We start from the raw sequence: 21,852 nt of genomic DNA, 5'->3' as shown, positions 1-21,852 counted from the left end.
ACTTCTGTTATATGGAGCCCTTACTATGAAATTCATAAGTATTCTATGGAAAAAAATCTACGAAAGTTTCTTAAGTATCTATTCTTTCAAGTTGATGCTTTTTACCCTCCAGAAGGCATTTCATATAATCTGCTTTTCACTCGATTCTCCATAGATTCTCTCGAATTCAGGAGAAACAAAGCTTTAGTTGTGTTGTTGCATAGATGCTCAATATGAAAACGGGTACAGGGAGGCGAACAAATTCATGAGTATTTATTAGACCAATATTATTTGTGGCTATATAAGCTTGAACGCTTTATTTTGATATCAAGTATCATAAATTAACTTGTGCCCAATTCGTTACAGGACATATACATGGTATATCTGTGTCTGTAAACATTTTTTCTACATGATATGCAGAACTTTTCAATTTATCTCACCTCCACTATAAAGTTCCTTAATTGGGCAATTTTGAAAATGCAATGGCAACACCAAAATAGACAACAAAAGGTTTATGGCCGCCCTCCTAAGTTCCACCTTATTTATGTTTCCGTTTAATTTCAAATCCTTATCGGGAAGAACAATTTCCAGGGCGGAAATGTATGCTGGAATCAATGTCCTAAAAACATCACGGTCAAATTTTGTCGTATTAATTTAAACAATGTTGTCTTTAAACTCACCTGACACCATCTAAATCTAAACTGAAAATGGACTGAGAGTTTATTAGGATGGCTACCATACATTCCCCGCATTCTTTAGACTTATTGCCGGATTTTAGTCCTAGGGTGATTGCTAAGTAGAATCTAAAAGTATAGAAAATGCATTTGCATGATTGAAACGCGATAATCATTAGTTTAGGTATTAGGAGCATGTTGTAAGAAGATGTGGCTATATTAAAAATATAAGTGGCCAAAAGGCATAAAAAAGCAGATTTTGTAAATTTGGAACATATATCTCATTTTACGAAACTAAAACATGAAACATAACCTCCAAGGGAAACTGTACTTACGCTAATGCTATACAAACTTCTTTACCAAAATCATCTGTGAACTTATCTGCCGATGATGTTGGTGGAGATTTTGGACAAAGAATAATAATAACCTTTACTTAGCGTAAAAAAAGCTACATATAAAATACAATACATTTTACAAAATTCAATAAAATTATAATACTTTTATCAACCCAGTACATTATAACCTACTTTCGTGAGCAGGAGTAACATAACCATTTTTGACAAAAACACCCAAGGTCACAATCTCACAAATTAGAATGGCATACGTGTGTTTCGACAATTTGGAGGATCATCAGGTCTTTAAAACAGTTAAGTTTAAGTTTTAACTTGTTGATACCAGTTCAGTAATCATATTGATTTCATATGTAAACCGTTTGTGTTAATGAGCTAAAGTGCCTTTACATATAATAACCGTCTATTTTGGATGTTGATTTTGCCTCCAAAGGAGATTTACGTCATTGTGTTTATGGTTTTGTATGATATATTATCCCTTGCATGTTCACAATATATTAATATTAAAAATTCTCGGCGACTTCAAAGTAAATAATTTTTCAGATAATATTTTCTTGGATTGCTTTTCTACATATGATTTTGTCCAGAAAATAAAGTAATCCCACCCGTATAATTGATTTAATTTATTGTAACTAGCCGACAAATGTTGTACGTTCTAATACTCTAAATGCTGATTTAATTTCAGATTACCAGGAAATACATTGTGACATTAGGATTACGGTTGAAAGTAAGTACCAATCAAGTACAGGTCTTATTGCAACTTTTGGTTTTTTGATAAGATCGATTTTCTTTCCATAGGACTATCGATTTTCTTGCTGAAAATTAAATTGTGATAATATTTACTATATTCGTAGTGTGGTTGAAAAAATCGAGTTTTTGTCGAGCAACATTTGTTCACCATTTGACACACACATGCTGCATTAACTACGTCAAGGATTTCTAAACCTTATACTTACTACTAAACTTAAAAATTATCTAAGAGTTTAACCGATTGGCTTTTCTACGTAATTTGGTGGTGATTAGGCAGGAAAGTAACAGGAAGCAATAGTAAAAAATTATGGAAAGCAATAAATAACTGTAAACCTTCAAAACCTGACAGATTTAATGATTATTTTTAATCAATTTATAGCCCTTCAGATAGCTGCCTAGAAATAGTTGAGAAATAGTTGAATATTTTCTTAATAATAAATTTAATCCCGATCTCCACTTTTCATTTCGTTTAACTACTGTAACAGAAATTTCAAATATTCCAGTATCATTCAGCCTATATCAATTATTCCAGTAATTTAAAAAGTATATTCAAACACAAATTTATAATTTTTTAAAATCACAAATCACATAATTCCGGAGGGTCAGTCTGACTTCCGAAAGCAGCAGATTGCAACATCCGTCTTGGTGAAAGTTACTCAAGAAATCATTAAGGCTTTGGATCTATGATTTTTTTCTCCAGAGGAACCTCGATAGATTAATTGTTTGGTGTGAAAGAAATAGGCTTCATTTGAACGCCGGAAAATATAATATAATTTTTGGACAAAAGACATTTACCTACAAAAATAACAAAATAGACTTTCCATATTCAATTCATAACAGAATATCTAATAGACCAGATGTGTCTGGATCCGTGATCTTGGTGTAATAGTCGACTCTAAGTTTTATTTTAATTCACATATCGATGTTGTAATTGCCAAAAGTTCAAGAACTTATGGTTTTATAATGTGGTCTACATGCGATTTTCATGACTTAGAAACATTATATTGTGCAAATGTCTGATCCTCAGGTTATTTAGTATTGTTAAGTCATATTCTTATTTTGAATCAAGGCATTTTAATTTTGTTAACTCCGGCTACGCCGCTTTTCTTTTATCACATTGTTTACGTGGGAAATGCAGCAAAAAAGAGTGGAAAGAGTCCTCGTTTGGACGTTAATATGCTAACGTGCTGCACTGCTGCTATTGCAGCAAAAATTTAATTTAAAAATAAACAAATTGAACACCAACGAGTGGTGCTTACTTTCCTCAAATAATATTCTTAATCTTGAAAATGTTCAACGAATATTTAAAAGAGTCTAAAAATTAGACACACATATGTCCATCTCCCACCAGGATTTTCATATATGAAACTTCTTAAAAAAACAAAATTAATGCATTGCAAGCACAAAGGGACTGCCATGCACAAATATTTTTTATGGACAATTCTAAGAAATAAAGTTGAATGTCCACAATTGCTCAAAAAACTGGAAATTAATGTTCCACAAACAACTCTTCGTTGCAATTCGTTTCGTATTCAGAACCTCTTCAATATACGAAATGTCTAGAAGAAATAATCAACATGACTTAATTAAAATTAGATTTGTTTACATGGACGATCGAAGAGAAAAAAACATACTCCTCAACAAACCTGGATTTACCTACGCTGCTGCATTTTTTGTTGTAATTTTATTAAACTAGATTTTAGTTTTAAGTAAGTGTATTTATAATTTAAAAGTGACATTCTAAATGTTTTTTTTCTACAATTAAAAAGCGCTTTTGTTCATTGGTCTGTAATTGAGCGTTTGTTGTAGAGCTTTTATTGTATTAAATAAATAAATAAATAAATAAATAAATAAATAAATAAATAAATAAATTGTGATAGATACACTCCCATTTAGGAAATATTAAATATTTTACAGTGGATTAAAAATGAATAATGCATATTGATCGAGCAAATTTCTCTGGTACAACTCTTTAAGAGTGAACATCTTAATATTTATTTCAAAATTAAAAACTGAATTATTAAAATGGATAGGATAATGTATAACACACTATGCCTTATTCTATTATTTATTTATGACAAAAAAATAATACCTACCTGGCTAAATATACGGGTAAAATCTCTTCCCCAGTTTTCTTGGCACAAAAAATTCGACAAAGTGTTCCCAACGCTTCCGCCTTGCCGCTTTCATACTTATCAATAGTTAAATTGGGCGGTATATCCGTATCTGTTATAGAACTGGGTTGAGAGTAGCTTAAAGATGATTTCCCACTTTCTATTACCACTGAACTGGGACGTTTACACGAGCCACTCGACTGCCCTAAAATATTTATAAATTGTAAAATGATTAGTTTATTTTCATTTAAACTTACGGCTATGTTGGCTGTTCAAATCACAACCGATAAATGCAGCATCGAACAACCATTCGCCGAATAGGTGAAGGATGATGTTGCATTTTGGCCTTCCTGGCGCCAATGGTACCCTGGCTTCCGATCCAAATGAACAGAGTGCTAAATTAAAGCGTTTTTATTTAAGCCCCAAATTGTTTAGTATTTTTTGATAGTATGTCGATGGAAACCTAATCAATTAGTTGGTTAAGTTAGAACTCTAATTGGTCATTAAAACACTCTCATTCAATAAAGAAATTCTTTGAAAGTTCACTTTCAAGAGTTTAATTCGATATGTAGTACAACCCTATTGAACAGGATAAGTCAACGAGTGCACGGTGTCAATAGCTCCTAAGTTATTGCGCAACTGGATATTCTACACGTCTAGAACGTCAAAAGTACTCTATTTGAATCACATTATTTAAAACACACAAAGTTATTTTTGAATTCTATATATAATTCAAAGTATTTTTTGTTATATATTTATTATCAGAAAAACTAATAATCTCAGAGATAAATTTTAATAAAAAGTTAATGTTTTAAAGCCTCTTTATCATGTTAAAAGTCTAAATGTTTTACGCTTTATATTAGAGATTATGAGTAAAGTTAAATCAATCATTACCAGATAGCAGAAAAATATACAAAATGTGTTAAATCTCACAGCCCAGCTCTACTTTATATGTGCAGCGCGGCAGCTTGTCATCGTTCACGAAACCCATATTTTTATTTTATTCTGTATCAAGCTTTCATACTTTAACATGTTGTTAATAATTCTTAAACAAATATATTAATCAGTGCAACTAATATTGTCTGATTTGTATGAAAACTACTTTCGACATTAAAAAAGCTCATACACAACAATCAAAATGTTTCATTTCAAAGAAGGGAAATTGCCATACAAATTCTTGCGTAGGCATCCGTCAGATGCTTCTGTCAATTACAGCATTTTGAAGTTCTTAAAAATTACTTATCCCCGTCCATTATCTAATAAACCGCAACCACTAAAGCTTCCTTCTTCCTATTCCCCTCTTTCCTTCTCCGATTTTACCTTGAAGGAAAAGGTGCTGAAATTTATAGTTTTCTCCGCTCATAATATGTCTTATGTATATGATTTTTCTACGTTTTATTACTTTCAAAAGCTCACGATTTGTGGTCTTCAAAGAACTTCTTTACTTCTTATGCGGTCTACTGAGGATATCACAGCATTGTTCTTAGACACCACATCTAAGATGCTTCCAATTTATTTATGAAACTTGCTTTTAATATCCAGGCTTCTACACCGAAAAAAAGAATTGGCCAAACGTAGCATTTTAGAGTTCTGTATCTGATATATATTTCTGAGGCATTTTTTAGTTTAAGGAAGGTTGCTTTTGACTGTTTTATTATACCTTTAATTTTTGTTCTGGGTCCCAATTTTGGGTAAACATACATCACAGATACTTAAATGGCGCTTAATATTTTTCTTATTTACCTGAATTCAATTTTTGGAATTTAATTGGTTTTTTTATATTTATTTTCAGGTCTAATCTTGTTTCATTTACGTGATTCAATAATCCCTGAAGATCGTTTGTCCATCAAAAACCGTGATTTTTTAACAACTAAATACTGATACGTTTGTAAGATCACATCAAGGAGGAATCGTCTTTATAAACGTAGAATAGGTGATCTTATAAATAAGCCTAAATAAAAACTTGAATGTGGATGTGTGTGTGAAATGTGAGTATAAGTGAAATAAGAACCATGGTTTTACTAACAGGACTTTATATCTTCTTATCCTGGCAGAAAAATTTTATAATGCCTATGTATGTACCTATCAATAATTATTATGTACTTTAATAAAATACATTAGACAGATTAATGTGATTGAAGAAGTCAGTAGCCTATATACATCATCTGACATGATATAAAAAAAAGTGACGTAAAACTGATAATTGTTTAATATAATAAAATTATGCAAAATATTACAAAATGTGTATTTTAAAACTGAATTCAAACATGTCTTAAAATACAGTTCTATTTAAACAATGTACTTTGTAGCATCTTAAATGTAAAGAATATCCAATTAATCAATGACCCAGAAGAAAGTTATCAACAAATATCTTCAGGATAATAAACTACTGCGCAGTCGCTTGCTTAACCTGTACAGGGTGCATTTGTCTCTTTTTTAAGACCATACATCAAAAGGGGATAAATTTGGGGACTTCACTGTTTAAAAGACTTCCATCGACATGCCACTACATAAACAAACCAAATACTGACATGTTGTACTAGTAGACGATGTTGGCCCACTGGTGGGGGTAGTGGAGGGTACAGCAGAAGTTCTACTGGTAGTTAAACCAACTAAGGACGATTTAGGCATGCCTACAAGTACGTGGGAACCACACAAATTACAAAACTTTCCAGGACAATCTAGTTATAAAACAAGTTTGCATACCCTTTTTTAAGATTCATGTTTAAGTATATATGGCTGTAGAGGGAGTTAGTATATTTACAGAGTAACTGGAAAACTACTGTTTTTTACGTGTGTCGAAATAATTGAAAAATGTATGGAAACTTGATAAAAGTTCGTATTTTTTCAATAATAGATTTATCACAAGCCTCTTGTATATTGCTAAAATGCAGCAACGGCACTGACACACATATTATATTCTTTAACAATTTAACAAGAAATGTTTTCTTTTTGAATAATCAACTTGTAGATGGAAATATGCATGGAAACTATTTATATTACGAGTTCTAAATTATTTAGTCATCTCAACAAAAATTATTAATACCACTATACAGGGTGTTTCATAATTAGCAGGACAAACTTGAAGGGGTTGTAGAAAGCCTCAAAATAAACAAGTTTACGCAATAAACCCCTATCAGAAATTCATTAATTTTGAGATACTGACTCTAAGAAAAAATCTTATTTTTCACGTTAAATTTGACATCTCTGTAGATATTTTTCTGCAAAATAGTAGATAGTTTCTATGCATGTAGTACTATGTTGTAATACATAATTTAATTTACTAATTGTACCAGTGCCGTCCATGCGGGCTAGAACCTAGTTAACTCTTTAAAAAAAATGGTACGCCACTTCCCAAAAACCCCCTACGAACAAGTTTTGTGCTGGTATGCTACTTTTTGAAGGACTTTAACACCCTGTATCTTGGTTATTATCAGTTTTCGGCCTAGAAGGTTTGGTGAAATCGTAATATTTTTGAGCGAAGAATTTTGCTGTTGCCCTGTGTCCACTAAGTTATGGGACACCTTATGTATGTCTTTAATTGTTCATTTTACTATAGTAAAGAAAATTAAACGGTTTTTAAACTTTGGTAAAACCTTGGTTTTAAACTGGTGGTATGCAAACTTGTTTGTAAAACACAAAACAAAACCATGTTGAAACATAAATTAACGTGTGTGTTAATTGCACAAAATAATATTAAAAAGTTAGCTAAACAGTCAATATTACAATATTGATAGAAGAAGAAAATAATGAATTGCGAAAGATTGACTAAATTAATAAATTTGGTGCTTTTGTGCAGAAACTAATAGAAAGAGCTTTTCAATATTTAAAAACCAAATGTATAAGTAAAAAATATTAAATTTATGGGAGGGAGGTAATGACTTATTTTTTAGAATTTAAAGCATTATTTATTGATTTGTTTTTTAGGCCCATAAAAAAAAACTCCCAAAAAAAGAGGAAAATCTAACCCTTTGCTACTGAGGACTGCGTTACGCTAAAACTCTTAGCCAATCGCCGTTGCACAGGCGGGGTGGGCGACGGGTGGTTGGCGCTAGAGGAAGGCGGAGGGGGCGGGGACTCCCACCTCGACTTTTCTGTGCTGGTGCCCATCACCATGGTGTCCCACCAGATCGCCCCCGATCGTTGTGCTATGCCTATTTTAAGGAAGTTTTTTATAGGGTGACAGAAGAAATATAGTTGTGAACTAAGCGCGGCCATAATCTCATAAAAGAAGAAGTTTAGGCGAAAATAGTTGTGCTAAAAGTTGCTTTTAAGGGGGTGGTTTTCCTGGAAAGTATAAACACAAAAATATAGTTTATTTTTTCTGACCTTGGATCAGTACAATAATTTTAGAACAGAATATTCTCAAAAATTGATACAATTGTCCCCAAACAGCTCCATTAAACTTGATCTTATAGGATTTTAAATTAATGAGTTTTACGACGGTTATTCACGACATACGACACAGAATATTTTGGCTTAAGTACACGGTAAAAAAAAAAGGGAATATCAAAGGCCTTCCAGACGTATCTTTTAAAATAATTTTTATGACATACAGGGTGTTTCAAAGTGCAGAAACATATCAAAGTTATGTTTTTTTAAATGGAACACCCTGTATAGTATTTGATTTTTGGATTCTACATCGTAAATAAAGGTGGGTTTTATTAAGGTTTACCCAGCCTATACATTACAGTTTTCAAAATCTTTTGTGTTTTGTGAAAATACTGAGGCAATTTCAATGATAAATTTCTTATTAATGGAATATAATGTGTGTTTATATGTAGTTTCTCTTTTTTTTACCAGATTTGCACTGAAGAGCAGTAAATTATTAAATTTTACATTTCACTTGTAAAAAAAGTTACTATTTTATAGTGACAATCATTTTGGGACTAATAATATTATAATTGAGGAACAACATGGGTTCAGACCTGGGAAGTCTATGATTACGAATCTTCTTGTATATCAACATTACCTGTCGCGCTTTTGAGAATGGGGAACAGGTTGATAATGTATTTGTCGTAGCCAGATTATTAAACACATCGTTTTAAACGGCGGGCAGATTGTCAAATATTAATTATCGATTCATTATTTTGCTATCTGGCTAGCCAGTTAATAAAACAACTAGGCATTTTATAAAACGACGCTGATCAGAATCAGAACTCTTTAACATTGATGACATACCAGTGGCCTTGCAGGATATTGTTGTAAGAGAAAGAGGTAATATTAATGGGCATCAACGTATTTTCGAAGTAGTAGCAATAGATCAAGGCAATGTCAAAGAGAATATGATAATTCTACGTATGGTCATATTATTTCACAGATATAATAATTTCACAGATTTTTGGATAATAGATCAACTTCGGAGTCAGCGATTATCATCTGTATAACAAAAAATATTTTTAATAATGAAAATGGGGCAAGAAGAAAACTGTCCTTATCCTGTGATGAAAGTGAAAGGACATGCAATATTTGTGAAACAGAAAAATTAATAAAAACAGAAAGAACACATTTGGGCAAAAAAGCGCAGATGACCAAATGGTCCGAATAATTAAAAAAAATCAATCTGTGGTTACAGAATTTGAAAGGGGTTCTCTTGACTCAAAAGCGGTACCAGGAAACAGTCAGGATATACAAAATAGGGCATACCAGATAGGTAGATGGTCACCTTAATCGATGGTCTTCCAGAGAAGAATTAAATCCAGTTGGCAATTCTTTAATCCGTTAACTTCAACCCGTTTGTTACACCGGAGGTTAATATCTCTTGAAGGGAAGCAGTTTCTAAGGTTTCGCAATTTGGAGGATGGGAATTGATGAAATGTCACTGCAATCCTAGTAAACTGCTATGCTGCACTAAGAGATAATTTTGTTTTAAGGCTCGTGGAAAATGTAAAATTAGGTGCTATTTCAGTAGTCCTTTTTGTTAATAAATAATCGTTTTATTCATAAAACAAAATGTATTAAAATATTCCTTTAACTGTCTTATAGGTGAAAAGAAAAATTTTAATACCTGCTTAATGCTGCGAAACATGTATGTATGGTATCAATATATTTTATTAAATACTTTTAAATACAATTCGTATTTTACAAATCGACTAAAGTGCTTTACCTGCAAGAATGTTAAATGATAAAAATTTTACCGTTTGGCAATCTGACTGAGTAGTCACGGATGTTTTGTAAAACGCCTAGTTGAATGAAAATGTGACAATCTGGTCGCCGTTTATAAAACGACAAGGCTTATAGAACGGGTTTAGAAACGATTAGAAATGGGTTTCATAATATGGCTACGACATATATATTGACTTCTCCGTGGCGTCCAACAGAGTAAATCAGAAACTCGTAACCTACAAATTTGAGTATAAGAGTTATTCTTTTGTGAGATGGATGGGTAGTATTTTGGATTAATGAATACAGTTGGGCCGCATTAATAAGTTAACTTCCAAGGAAATCAAAGTTATAGCTGGTGTACCACAGGGATCATACGTCTTTGTTAACGATAGGTGGTAGATAGGTGGTTTTAATCATTTAGAACTTAATGTAAAGAAATGTACAATTACTACTTTGGGTAAAACCTTAAATCACGTTTTAGGCGATTATAGTATTAGGGACTGTATTTTTCGACAGATTGATATGACAAGTTTGCCTTCAACAAAAATGTTATTCCAGTTGCTCAAAAAGTTTAAGTTTTAGATACTCAGGTTTTATCACAAGATGCTCTAAAGACTTCTACAATTACGCATTCAGTGTAACCTCTATAAGTCGAAGCTGTGTAAGTAGAAATTTTCTATATATCGAAGTTTTCCACATAGTTAAATCTCTATAACTCGAAACTCTGTAGAATTCGTAGTTCTGGTCGAAATTTCAAGGCCAAATCAATAAAGCGAATTGTTGCATCAACACTAAGAAAACGGCAATCGCGTCAGCGTTTTCAAGACCGACTTTTTGGAAATAGAGGTGGAAAAAATATTAATGTTACTTGATAAAATGGTTTCAATCAAGTAAAAACTCGAATTTTCCTGTAACACATCCAATATTGCAACAAAAAGCAAAGACCTCTGACAAGAAAATGATTCAAAGCCAATTCAAGGTGGTTCGAAAATTTTAAAAACAGGTGAGCGGACTAAACCGAAACACGGAAAAAATTGTATAAAATCATTGTAGCTATAGAAGAGAAGAACGCGATACCTGGATTAAAGAAACTTTGCTCGCTTTTTTGGCTATCTATAAAGAAGATAATATAATGAGATATATGATAATAAAACATATTATAAAATTAAACATAAAATTCATAACTGGATATTAGATAGTAATGTTACTTGATTGGAATAATAAACATATTTTTATTTGGGTCTTTTTTTCTTTTAGCCATTCTTAAGCTTTTGTTTGGTATTAATCTAATTTAATGATTAAGCAATTTATGGACTATAATGTATGTACCTTTCTTTCTTTGTTTTTGTTTCGATATACTCAGATTGTTTCCATTGTACATCTGTTTTGCATGGTATATTTATTGTATATTTCTTGAGAGATTTGAAAATTTTATTATTATTATTATTATTATTATTATGTTTTGAAATCCAGGAAAACCACATACCTAATAAATCAAGCTTCTTTATGTGATATAAATACGTGTAATAGTAAGGTGTAGTAAACAAATGGCAAAACTGGATAGAGTATCTAAAAATAAAACAAACGCAATAATATATTATTATGAACATACAAACATAGATTCACATTCTGAGTGTCAGAAAATTATCTGATTTTTCGAAAATAAAATAATTAAATGTATACAACTTAAATAATCGAGTTAACGAACGGTTTCGATAGTATTTTATTAAAATACAGACAAAAAGAGGATTCTATGCGAAAAAAAACTAGAACCAGAATATTTTTATGACACTCCTTGTACAAACTGTTGTTAACATTATTAGTCATAAGTTAATATAAATAAAATACGTAATAAAAAAGAAACATGATAATACGTACCCAAAAAGGCGTCTACTTGTCCAGCGACGCCTTTGATGGCTTTCAAAAAAATCACAGGTAAAAGTTGCAAGCAAGGGTGTTGACAGGGATCCATGACGCTCTCGGTGCTAATGGCAAATTGAAGGAATTTTTGAGTTTGACTTATAACCTTAAAAGAAGGTGTACATTTTAATAATAATTTAATACAATATAATATAATAACAATACGTTTATTTGATTAATTTAATATTCAAAACATAAAAATACTAATAAATAATACTTTACAACGGCAGAAGTAAATTAAAACATCACAGAAGCTTATGGTTGAGTCAGTCATTATATACGGTATTTCAAGATTAGGAGGATAATTTGTCTATACCCTGAATACTTTAAACCTTAATCAAAAACCGTCTCTATCAAAATTTTTTTACAAATTAGCGCATATACAGAGTGTTACTTAAATACAATTTTAAATTTTTAAACCAAATTTTAAGGGGTAAATAATTTGATAAATTTAAGCAAAAGGTTCATCTAAACATAGGTCATGCTTACTGTTCAAGATACAGAGTATCAAAGTTTTGTCAAAATAATCGTTTACCGCGAAAATCTTAAAAATGGTTTGGCCTTTTTTTTTAAATATTTGGTAGAGACGAGAAAAAAAGGGCACACACACACAGGGCAATTTGGAACTCACTAAATTAATTTGGCTATTAGCCTTACTATGACATTATAGTAAGGTTTTATCAGTGTTTAATACTCATGTCTCAAACCAGTATTTAAGGCTTAAGAGTTCCTGCTGATACTCCCAAAGACACCATTGTACATACCGGGTGTCCCATTAATAATGTCCTTCGACGATATCTCTTCGAATCTCTCTATCTACTTCAAAAGGTAAAATTCTATTTTCGCTAAAAAACTTCCAATAACGTGGCCTAAAAATGCCAACGCGGGTCTAAAAATATTATGATTATAACCTGTAAACATGTCCTTATAAAAAAGTTTTAACACAAATTTCTGTCAGATGTCATATAAAGTGGTGGAGAACGTTTTTAATTTCAGTGAAAACTAGTTGAGAGTCGGCTCTGGGTAGACCGATTGTTTTGAAATAACTTTTGTTTTACAGGTCATTTATTGCTTTAAATTATTACTCTTAGCTATTGCTAAAATCTGCTAGGGGGCGTTAAACTTATTTAAAAATATTAAAAAATCATCAAACGTTAGCCATAGCTTAACAAGGAAATTAACAAAAAAAAATTAAATACATATATACATATAATTATATTATGTAAGAGTAGCTTTTAGCTAGACCTCGCCACCAATTTTCAATTAGTAGTTAGGACGAATTATTGTTAATTTGATAAATAAAGTCATATTATTATTATTACCATTATTTCAAATTAATTTAGTGCATAAGCAAATTGCCGTCCAGCATTCTCGATGCAATTTTGGATCCTTTGTCTAGTTGATTCCACAGCCATTTTTATTTCGGCATCTGGTAAACTGCGGATGGCATCCATTATTTATTGCATCACATTGTCCCTAGTTGCAGGAACTGACAAAACCACAACTCCTTTAATTCTACGCCACAGATAAAAATCAAGGGTTTTAGGAGATTAAATCAGGGGATTTTTAGCCAAAATAGAATTTCGTCTTTCGAAGTATCTGCAAACATTTATTTATAACAATTTTTTTTCAAGATTCTACCAATATTAGGTGCTAAGATTTAGTCGAGGAACATTATTAATGGGACACCCGGTACAGTATCATTTACGAAGATATGATTTTGATTTTTTTTCCTAACACTTGTTAATACGGTGACATAAATAAGGAACAGAATCGGGCCTAGCACAGTTCTCCGTGGAACACCAAATCCAACCTTTTGCAGCTTGCTGACAATATTTTCCATTTTCTTAATTGCTTGCGATTACATATTTCTTTTTCAGTGAGATATGACTTAAACAGAGTTAATACAACACCCCTGCAATACCTATTTTCTCTATTAAAAAAAATGTGATGTACCATCGTGTCAAATGCCTTCGACAAGTCAAGGAAGGCAGCCAAAGCGTCCTCTATGCAAACACCTGCCTAGATCCAAATTTCTGTTTAGAAATGAAGTCTGTATTATCCAAAAAAGAATTTAAGACCCAAAAATAATTTCAATATATGTATAATAGATATCATAAAAATATAAAAGTAAACTTCAGATCTAAAAAAATCTAGAAAATACACAAGAGGTTAAATTAAAGGTCTATGGTAGCATTTCACAATAACTACAGATATCCGGTCCTCCCTCCCCACTGATTTTTAAAAGGATTGATTATGTTAAGAAATTGATTAAGCTATTTTGTACATTATTATTCACCCCAATATTTGGAACATCAATTTTACCTAGTACCTATAATACTGAAAAATTTATTAAAATCATTACACATTCAAGTGGATCTGAAAGGTCCTCACTCTCATCGTCCTAAGATATGTCTTTTACATGCCTTTGGTTTGTCATATCCCTTACAGTTTGCCAAAGCTTTTTAGGATTGTAGACATTCTCAACAAACGACTTTTTGTAAAATTGTATTTTTGCCAATTTTATTTATTTTGATAACATACATAAATAATCCCTATATTTATTAATAAATGAAATATAATGATTTGATATGCTACTCTTTAATATGACTGGATTTGGGCTTTTAATAAGATTTCTATTACTTATTTTTGAAACGAGATTATCAAGAATTTCTAATAAATAATATCTATAAGAGTTTTGTATCCAAAAGCGCCTATAGTGTATGCCGATATATCTACTAACTTTTTTAACTAAAGATGTGATAATTTGAAATACCGCTTAACTCTCTACAGCTAAAATGTAAATCTACCAAAACTAACCAATTTACCTCAGGTTTGGTCAAACTCACAGGGTTGCCCACTGTATTCAAGAAGCGGTACCAGCTCTGAGCTATGGAATCGTTACTCATTCCTCGCGGAATTAACTCCTCTCCTGTAAAATAATAAAGTAAGTAAAATAACAATTCGATTTGATACATTTAACTTGAAAAAATTAACAGATGTTTAAAACAGAATCCAGTTGTGTCGTGTGCGTTCATTCACTCGCACACATTTCACTTATTTACTTTAATCATTTGACAGTAAAAGGAGAAATATTATAGTTCGATTTTTAGAATATCCCTATTTAGGGAGATTTAATCTGGAATGCCCGGGTAAACAAATAAGTGGTTTTATACGTTTTTTACCTGCAAAATAAAATTCTAATATAACCTCAATAATTTTTTTTTTTAGTTAAAATCTTTTTAAAAAATTCTCAAAGATTTTATTTCTACCTTAAACTCATAAAATTCAACTAGATCACGGTTATGTTTTGAAACAAAGCAGCAATTAATATAAGGAACGAAAAACAAAAACGTCATAAAAACATAGCGAGAACGTTGCAACATGACAAACAAACATTAAATTGTTTTAATTAAATGGAGATTAAGTTGTTACTAAACTCTGGTCTCTGGCCAGTTGGGGATCGGGAAATCAGTGCCGTAGCGTTCTTTCCTTAATTTTTCCTACGATTTTCTGTTGCATGCTAATGCACGACTGCCCCTAAGAAAGTAATTTGCCGAGGGAATATGTTTTGCTTGCTAAAATATGAGGTTGAAGGAATTCATCCATTTTGCTCAAAAAGACCTAAATATAATACACTAAAACTAAAACTCTAAAACAGCTAAAAATTATCTATATTCCTTAACTAACTATTAAAAAATACATATTATAGGGGAAACAAAAACCAAAGAAAAGGCAGGTGAACAAGAGATTATTAGGATTTCAATGATAACAAGTACACATATTTTCCATTTGGTTTCTCAAACTGTATGTCTTAAAAAAACATAAGTAATTAAATAAATAAAGTAAAATAAATAGAATAAAATATATAAATAATACTACCCAATTGACAATGCTATATTAGCAATTTTGTTGTTTTGGATGTCTTCCTATACGGCAACAAGTGGTTAGATGTGTCAAGCACAAGGCACATCTTTAAATAATGGTTTTTCAACTCGGTACGGTATAAACTCTCATACCATGTTATTTATCCTTCAAAAAATTACTTTAAAATTTGACTCTTTGGTTTCCCAACAACTAGCCAAATTAACTTAAGCCAAAATAACAAATAAAAGAACCTATTAAAGACTTTAGATAAACCAGAATAACCGTCTCTCTAAGTCTGGTGTATATTGCCTGCAATGTACAGATTATTCTGCTGTTATGAGGAGTGTCTACTAGAATCCAAGAGCGTTAATAAATTTAAAGATGCCACAGAAACTAAGTCTGATTTTCCCATCTTCTGTCAACAGCCCATAGTTACTCAGTTCCTGAAAATGTGTCAGTTCTTCACCATAGTCACAAGAATAGAAAGCTGAAAATATGGAACTCACTAAAGCCAAAAAAGCCCCATTCAAACAGGCGTAAATGTTGTCCTCACTTTCGATGCAGGATTCATTTTTAATAATCTTAAGTCTCAAGCTTACTTTCTTTTACTCCTAATTTAAATATCAGGTCTCGATAGCGTAACGGGGTAATGCTCTAGCTTATAATATGCAGATGTGGAAGCTATTGGTTTAAAGCTCATAACTGATTATTAATTTTTGGTTAATATTTAATTTTAGTATTTATGGTTAATTTTTTTATAAAAAGTATGTCGTTGTGGTTAGGCAATTTCACTCCTAGTGTTATATCGTATAATTTATGTATATAAAATGGGTGTGTATTCGACCGTTCAAGTAATGTATTTAATTTTTTATTTACATTTGAACCTGTCATCAGGTCTGATAACGCTTAATTCATTAAGCAGAACATATAACTTGTATTTTAATTAATCTTTAACTGTATTATATAAGTTCTGATACCGAGGTTTTGCGTTTCGTCGTTTGTTTTATGCTAAAATATGATCCTAGATACATTTCTTTAATTTTTAACTCATATAATCCTTAAAAACAAAATTTTTCGCTTTCAATTTTTTTAAATAGAAACAAAAGAAATTTACCTTTTTTTAATATAAATCGGATACTTTTCTATTCAAAAAACAAGAAAATTTTTAATTTGTTTTTAAATTGATGAAACCTTTAGCAATATATTTTAATAAGAAAAAAATAAAACAAGCTTAGATGTTCACAAAAACTTTCAAGATTATGCCACACAAAATTAAAGATAATTTCTTTTTACAATATTCGTACCTATTTTTAGTTCTGGAAAGTTTGGACCGTACATAAATGAAAGTACTTTAGAGGTCAAAGCCAAATTCACTCGGTTCCATTGTTCGATGAGGGCGACGCGATGCCTCCAATTCATGCAGCACTCGCGCAACGTTTTCCAAAGCGGTGGTGATGGGAAACATTCTGCGCAAGCGATAAGCCACACCTACAGTAAATAATGAAAGAGTAAATAGAAAAAATTACATAAATACATAAGTCACCCTAAATATTCGTCCTAATAATATGTTCCTTTGTAGAATCAGTGGCTTTTGGTCATTAATAAAGATTACGATAATAAATCATTTGGTATGGAAAGATTTTTTTTAATGCTAATCAGCGACAACCCGTGCAAAATTTATTTATTTATTCATTTCAATATACGGTAGAGCCAGTTTACAAAAATAATATTAGATAATACAAAATACTAGATAATATAATAATACAAATATAATACTAGAGTAACAAAAAAATATACGCCAAGATAAAACCTTAGAAAAAACAATAATTAACAAAGCCTAAATCAGAATAAGCAGCATTAACAAAGCTAAAAACTTAACACTATACAAGGAACGTAGGTTAAATTCTAAGATTTACAATTTTTTATTTGGATGATGGTAAGCCGCTGAAAAATAGATCCAAACTATTTTCATTAAAAAAAAGTCCTATGAAAGAGTAATAAATGAAACATAGGGGGGTTGATCCTTCTTTGAAAGGTGTTAAAAGGAATGGCTTCCAAGGTAGGACAATAATAAAAACCATTCAAGATCTTATAAAATGTTAAAGCATGACAATGATACCGTTATTAGTAACAATCATCATTTGATTAAAGGGAGATATATTATTATTACGATCCACATACAATAATTTTTTACCATTTGGATGTCTTAGATTAACTTTAGGTATATTCAGTTGAATAAAATTGACTAGATAGCAGTCTTTATAATTAAGGTTATTTAATATGTTACGCAAAAGTATCCCAGCCTGTGTATTTCTTCAAACTAGGAGAGTATTAAATATATATTAAGTGAATTTCTTAATATTGAGAGAAATATTTAACTTTCTAGGCTTTTGTAAGAATATAAATAATATAAAGATTAAAAGTTTACCTCAAAAAGCACACTTAGCACTCTTTCACATAACTGGTCTGCCACATCATCTTTAACTGTAGGCGGAGCCAATAAAATGTCATTTATAGCCAATAGGAAGAGTAAAAGTGCCTCCCATGTGTCCTTATCCAAGATTTTTGATTTATGCGTTATTTCTTGGAGAGTGCGCAAAACTCTGTGGCAGAGCACTGCTTGGCGGTGGATTATATCAGGTCCTATACAGTATTTAACTATTTTAGTAAAAAATTCAAATATAGGTTTAAATAAATAAAAAATATCATACCCAACTCCATATACAAAAAAGGCCAGTCTTGAAACAAGTTTACACAGTTAAATTGAAGGCTTTATACATATAATCATATCAAAAATTATAAAAGAATTTTACCTTCTCCTTTTCTGGGAACAAACAAGTAATGTAGATGTGAGACAATTTTTCTTGAATAAACATTCGGATCTGAAATTATTGGTTTTGGTACACAGATTTTGGGTTCTGGCAGTAAAGCAGTTAACCATTCGCAGTAGACATTCACACAGTCTTTGATTGCCTCATGTTCAGCCAGGGGAAGGGATAGTCCAAAGCAGAGCACTTCCATTGACCATTGTACCTTTAAATTTACAGTAATTCTAGCAAAACTCATTTTGTTTCATTAGTAACTTTTTACAAAACAATAGCATTATTCATATTTCTTACCTCCCGATCTGTGGTAAGTATGCTAGGTTCCGCTGCTTGTGCTATGCCAAGATTACTAGCCAATTGCTTTACTAAACCCAAAGTAATTTCCTTGCTGACTGACAAATCAAATTTTTCCAAGACACTTTGTCCCTCTTGCTCTCCCTCCTGCACTGCTAGACTCAGGGACGTCCATTCTGCGTACATCCCTTTGTTTTCGCTGCTTTCCTATTAAATACAATAAATTTGTAAGAGGGAAGGTATTTCATAGAACACATTTTCATTAAGACTGAACAAGAGTAAATTTTATATAATGTCTATATTTAAATGAAATATATATATAATTTCATTGAAATATATAAGAGATTAATTGTCCAAGAGACGTAAAAAAAATATTATCCCAAGAAATCACAATGAACTTTAGAAGCAAGATGAACAAATTTTTTTATGTGATGTCATGGATTGAATGGTCTTTCTTTAGATACAAAAGAAGACCTCTGAGTTTGAAGAGACATTTTGAAAGATTTTCATGAAATACAAAAGCTACTTAATATAATACAGTAATATAATATGACTCAATATAATAATTCATAAGTGTAATTCGTTTTTTAGTCAAAGTCTAAGTCAAAAAAAGTTTTATTATCATAAGATATGGATCTTCTTGACAAAGCTAATATAAATTATCCTAGTTCAAAAAGAAAACATGAAATTAAAATATAATGGGGTAAAATATAATATAAAAAACATAAGTATATAAACAGTGTATAAATGTAAATGTATAAAAACTTGAAATAAAGAATAGTAAGAACATTAAAAACTTCTTCTTATCACAATTTTATCATAATAAAATTAATTTATTATGATAAAATTGTGATAAATTTTTACCAATGTTAAATGAGGTATGGGTAACTGTAGCTTTAAGGCATTTCTAATCATATAAATGATATCATTAGGCTGAAACCTGTATTGATATTGATAAATCATTGTCATGGTTTCGAGAACAATTAATCCACATAGAGTTAAAATGCCTTGGTTTTTGAACAAGGGCTACAGTGTTCCTTACTGGCTGCACCACAAATGTATTGATAATGAGTTGAGTTATTTAGTTAATTAAGTTGAGTGAGTAATTAAGTCTATACATATTTTATAATTCTATACTATATAATAATATACTATAATTCTTGGTATAGTTCAATAATTTCTGAAATGTTTCTGACAATATTCTTATAAAAGATGCTAAGGGCATTTCTTTTTATAATTATGCCAATTATTAAAATAAAAAAAGTTTTATGATTATTAGTTTTATGTTAATTAATACAGTAAAAATTATTAAAAAGAGTATTTCTTTGTAATCTTCATTATCCATTATCTCATATTGTGGAAGTACGCAAGTCACTGTCTTCTAGTTGCTCTACAGTAAGCTGTATGGCAGAAGATTGATGAAAAACAAGCACTTTTTTGCTAACAGGCAACACAAAATTTGCAAAATGTTCTATAAGCCCTTCCATCCCTCCTCATACTGATGACCTCTCACTATTAATTTTTAAAAGTAGAAATACTGATAATATACAAAGGTAAAAAATACCTAATCATATTCCTAAATCACTTAAGATGGTACCATATACAAAAATTTTAGGAAACCCTTAAAAAAACTTTTGATTTATATGGCCATCATGAAATTTGTGCAGTGCAGTTGTGATAAATTTTTTCTGAATCACTGTTTTAAATAAAAAACTCTATTTTCTAGCTAACAATCACAAGAGCAAGAGCTGTCACATTAAGAGCTTAGATCCTATTAAATGCCAAGGCATTTACTCTCTTGAAAAGACAATTAAATAGCTTAATTGACAGAATGACTGCAGTATTATTGATTTTAATTTTTTTTTCTTTTCTTATATTAGTAAAATAATTGATGGGTTTTAAGTTTACCAAGATTTTCTTAGACATATTAAACGCTTGTTGAATCTACTGATAAAGTTAATATTCTTATGTTGAGTTTAAACAATAGGGTTTGGCTTATTCTAAATAGGATTCTGACAAAAATTGTCAAAAATTTAATCCTTATATCTGTGTGAGAGTTTTAGAAAAGTCAATGTTTATTTACTGCCTCTGTAGATATTTAATTATTTCCGAATAGTTTTTTTTGTTTTTTTGGAACATTTATTATGTAAACAACATAGTGTAAAATCATAAAAACTGCAACTGGCAAAAAAGATTTTAATTTATAAAACTCTCTCAATTACTATATTTTTACAATCATTTCTTTGATTAACTCATATAGATTTCTTTTATTATTTTCTTTTTTTTTTAACCAAATTAAAAAAAAAAGAATTAGAAAGAATTATTGATTATATTCATTATAATAATAATTAACAACTTCTTAAATGTCAAGTCAGTGCTGTGATAACTCTGGCTGTAGAATAGTTGTACTTAAATACTACAATAATGTAGACATATAATTTATTTTTTTACAAATATTCAGTTGTATCTTACATTCCCTAATGAAAAGTGCATAGGAACTGGAGAATCTAGTGTTATCACACAGGCTATTAAGACTTTTAGATGGAAGCTGTACTGAATGGTTTATAGACCTATAGTTTGTTTTTTACTGTGCTGAATATAAATTGGTGTGTGATATTTGATTTTTGCAATATATAAGTTTGCACTGCAATATAGCTTTTAGATTTGCTAAATTTACCTCACTTTAAGATAATTAGATTTAAATAAGATTTTTACATTTATGTAAAATTATTATATTCATGACATTTACTTTACTGAATTAACTCCGCATGTCTCTGAAATAGATAATAAATAAGGATAAGAAAAAAGCAGCATATATCAGTCTTTTTTTGATACCCCAGAGAAAAAAGCACAAGTGAAAATAATTATTTATCCTATGTGCATGACCAAAATGACTTATTGCCATTGGTGACAAATGTTGCTACCTGTGTGAGATTTATGAAAAGTACTAGGTATGCAGTAAATTCCTAAATAG

At 30.6% G+C, this 21,852-nt stretch overlaps 1 protein-coding gene across 6 annotated transcripts in view; it reads right to left on the bottom strand.

Moving 5' to 3' along the window:
• Nucleotides 1–21,852, bottom strand: part of LOC126738425 (ral GTPase-activating protein subunit beta) — a 35,262-nt gene that overhangs the window by 12,952 nt on the left and 458 nt on the right. For 3 of the 6 annotated variants that reach the window (XM_050443758.1, XM_050443763.1, XM_050443759.1), the window contains exons 2-13: nucleotides 18,879–19,085; nucleotides 18,573–18,792; nucleotides 18,188–18,402; nucleotides 17,064–17,247; nucleotides 14,721–14,824; nucleotides 11,851–11,998; nucleotides 7,836–8,021; nucleotides 6,399–6,500; nucleotides 4,125–4,262; nucleotides 3,850–4,072; nucleotides 660–782; nucleotides 420–598 (exon numbers count right to left, since the gene is read on the bottom strand). In XM_050443758.1, the coding sequence (XP_050299715.1) occupies nucleotides 420–598; nucleotides 660–782; nucleotides 3,850–4,072; nucleotides 4,125–4,262; nucleotides 6,399–6,500; nucleotides 7,836–8,021; nucleotides 11,851–11,998; nucleotides 14,721–14,824; nucleotides 17,064–17,247; nucleotides 18,188–18,402; nucleotides 18,573–18,792; nucleotides 18,879–19,085 (2,029 nt within the window). The remainder of the gene's footprint in view (nucleotides 1–419; nucleotides 599–659; nucleotides 783–3,849; nucleotides 4,073–4,124; nucleotides 4,263–6,398; nucleotides 6,501–7,835; nucleotides 8,022–11,850; nucleotides 11,999–14,720; nucleotides 14,825–17,063; nucleotides 17,248–18,187; nucleotides 18,403–18,572; nucleotides 18,793–18,878; nucleotides 19,086–21,852) is intronic. The other 3 variants (XM_050443760.1, XM_050443761.1, XM_050443762.1) reach the window with 3 other exon arrangements.

The sequence above is a fragment of the Anthonomus grandis genome, chromosome 7 (assembly GCF_022605725.1).
Source record: "Anthonomus grandis grandis chromosome 7, icAntGran1.3, whole genome shotgun sequence".
Taxonomy (NCBI): Eukaryota; Metazoa; Arthropoda; class Insecta; order Coleoptera; family Curculionidae; genus Anthonomus; species Anthonomus grandis.
This window is presented reverse-complemented; position numbering and strand designations above follow the sequence as displayed.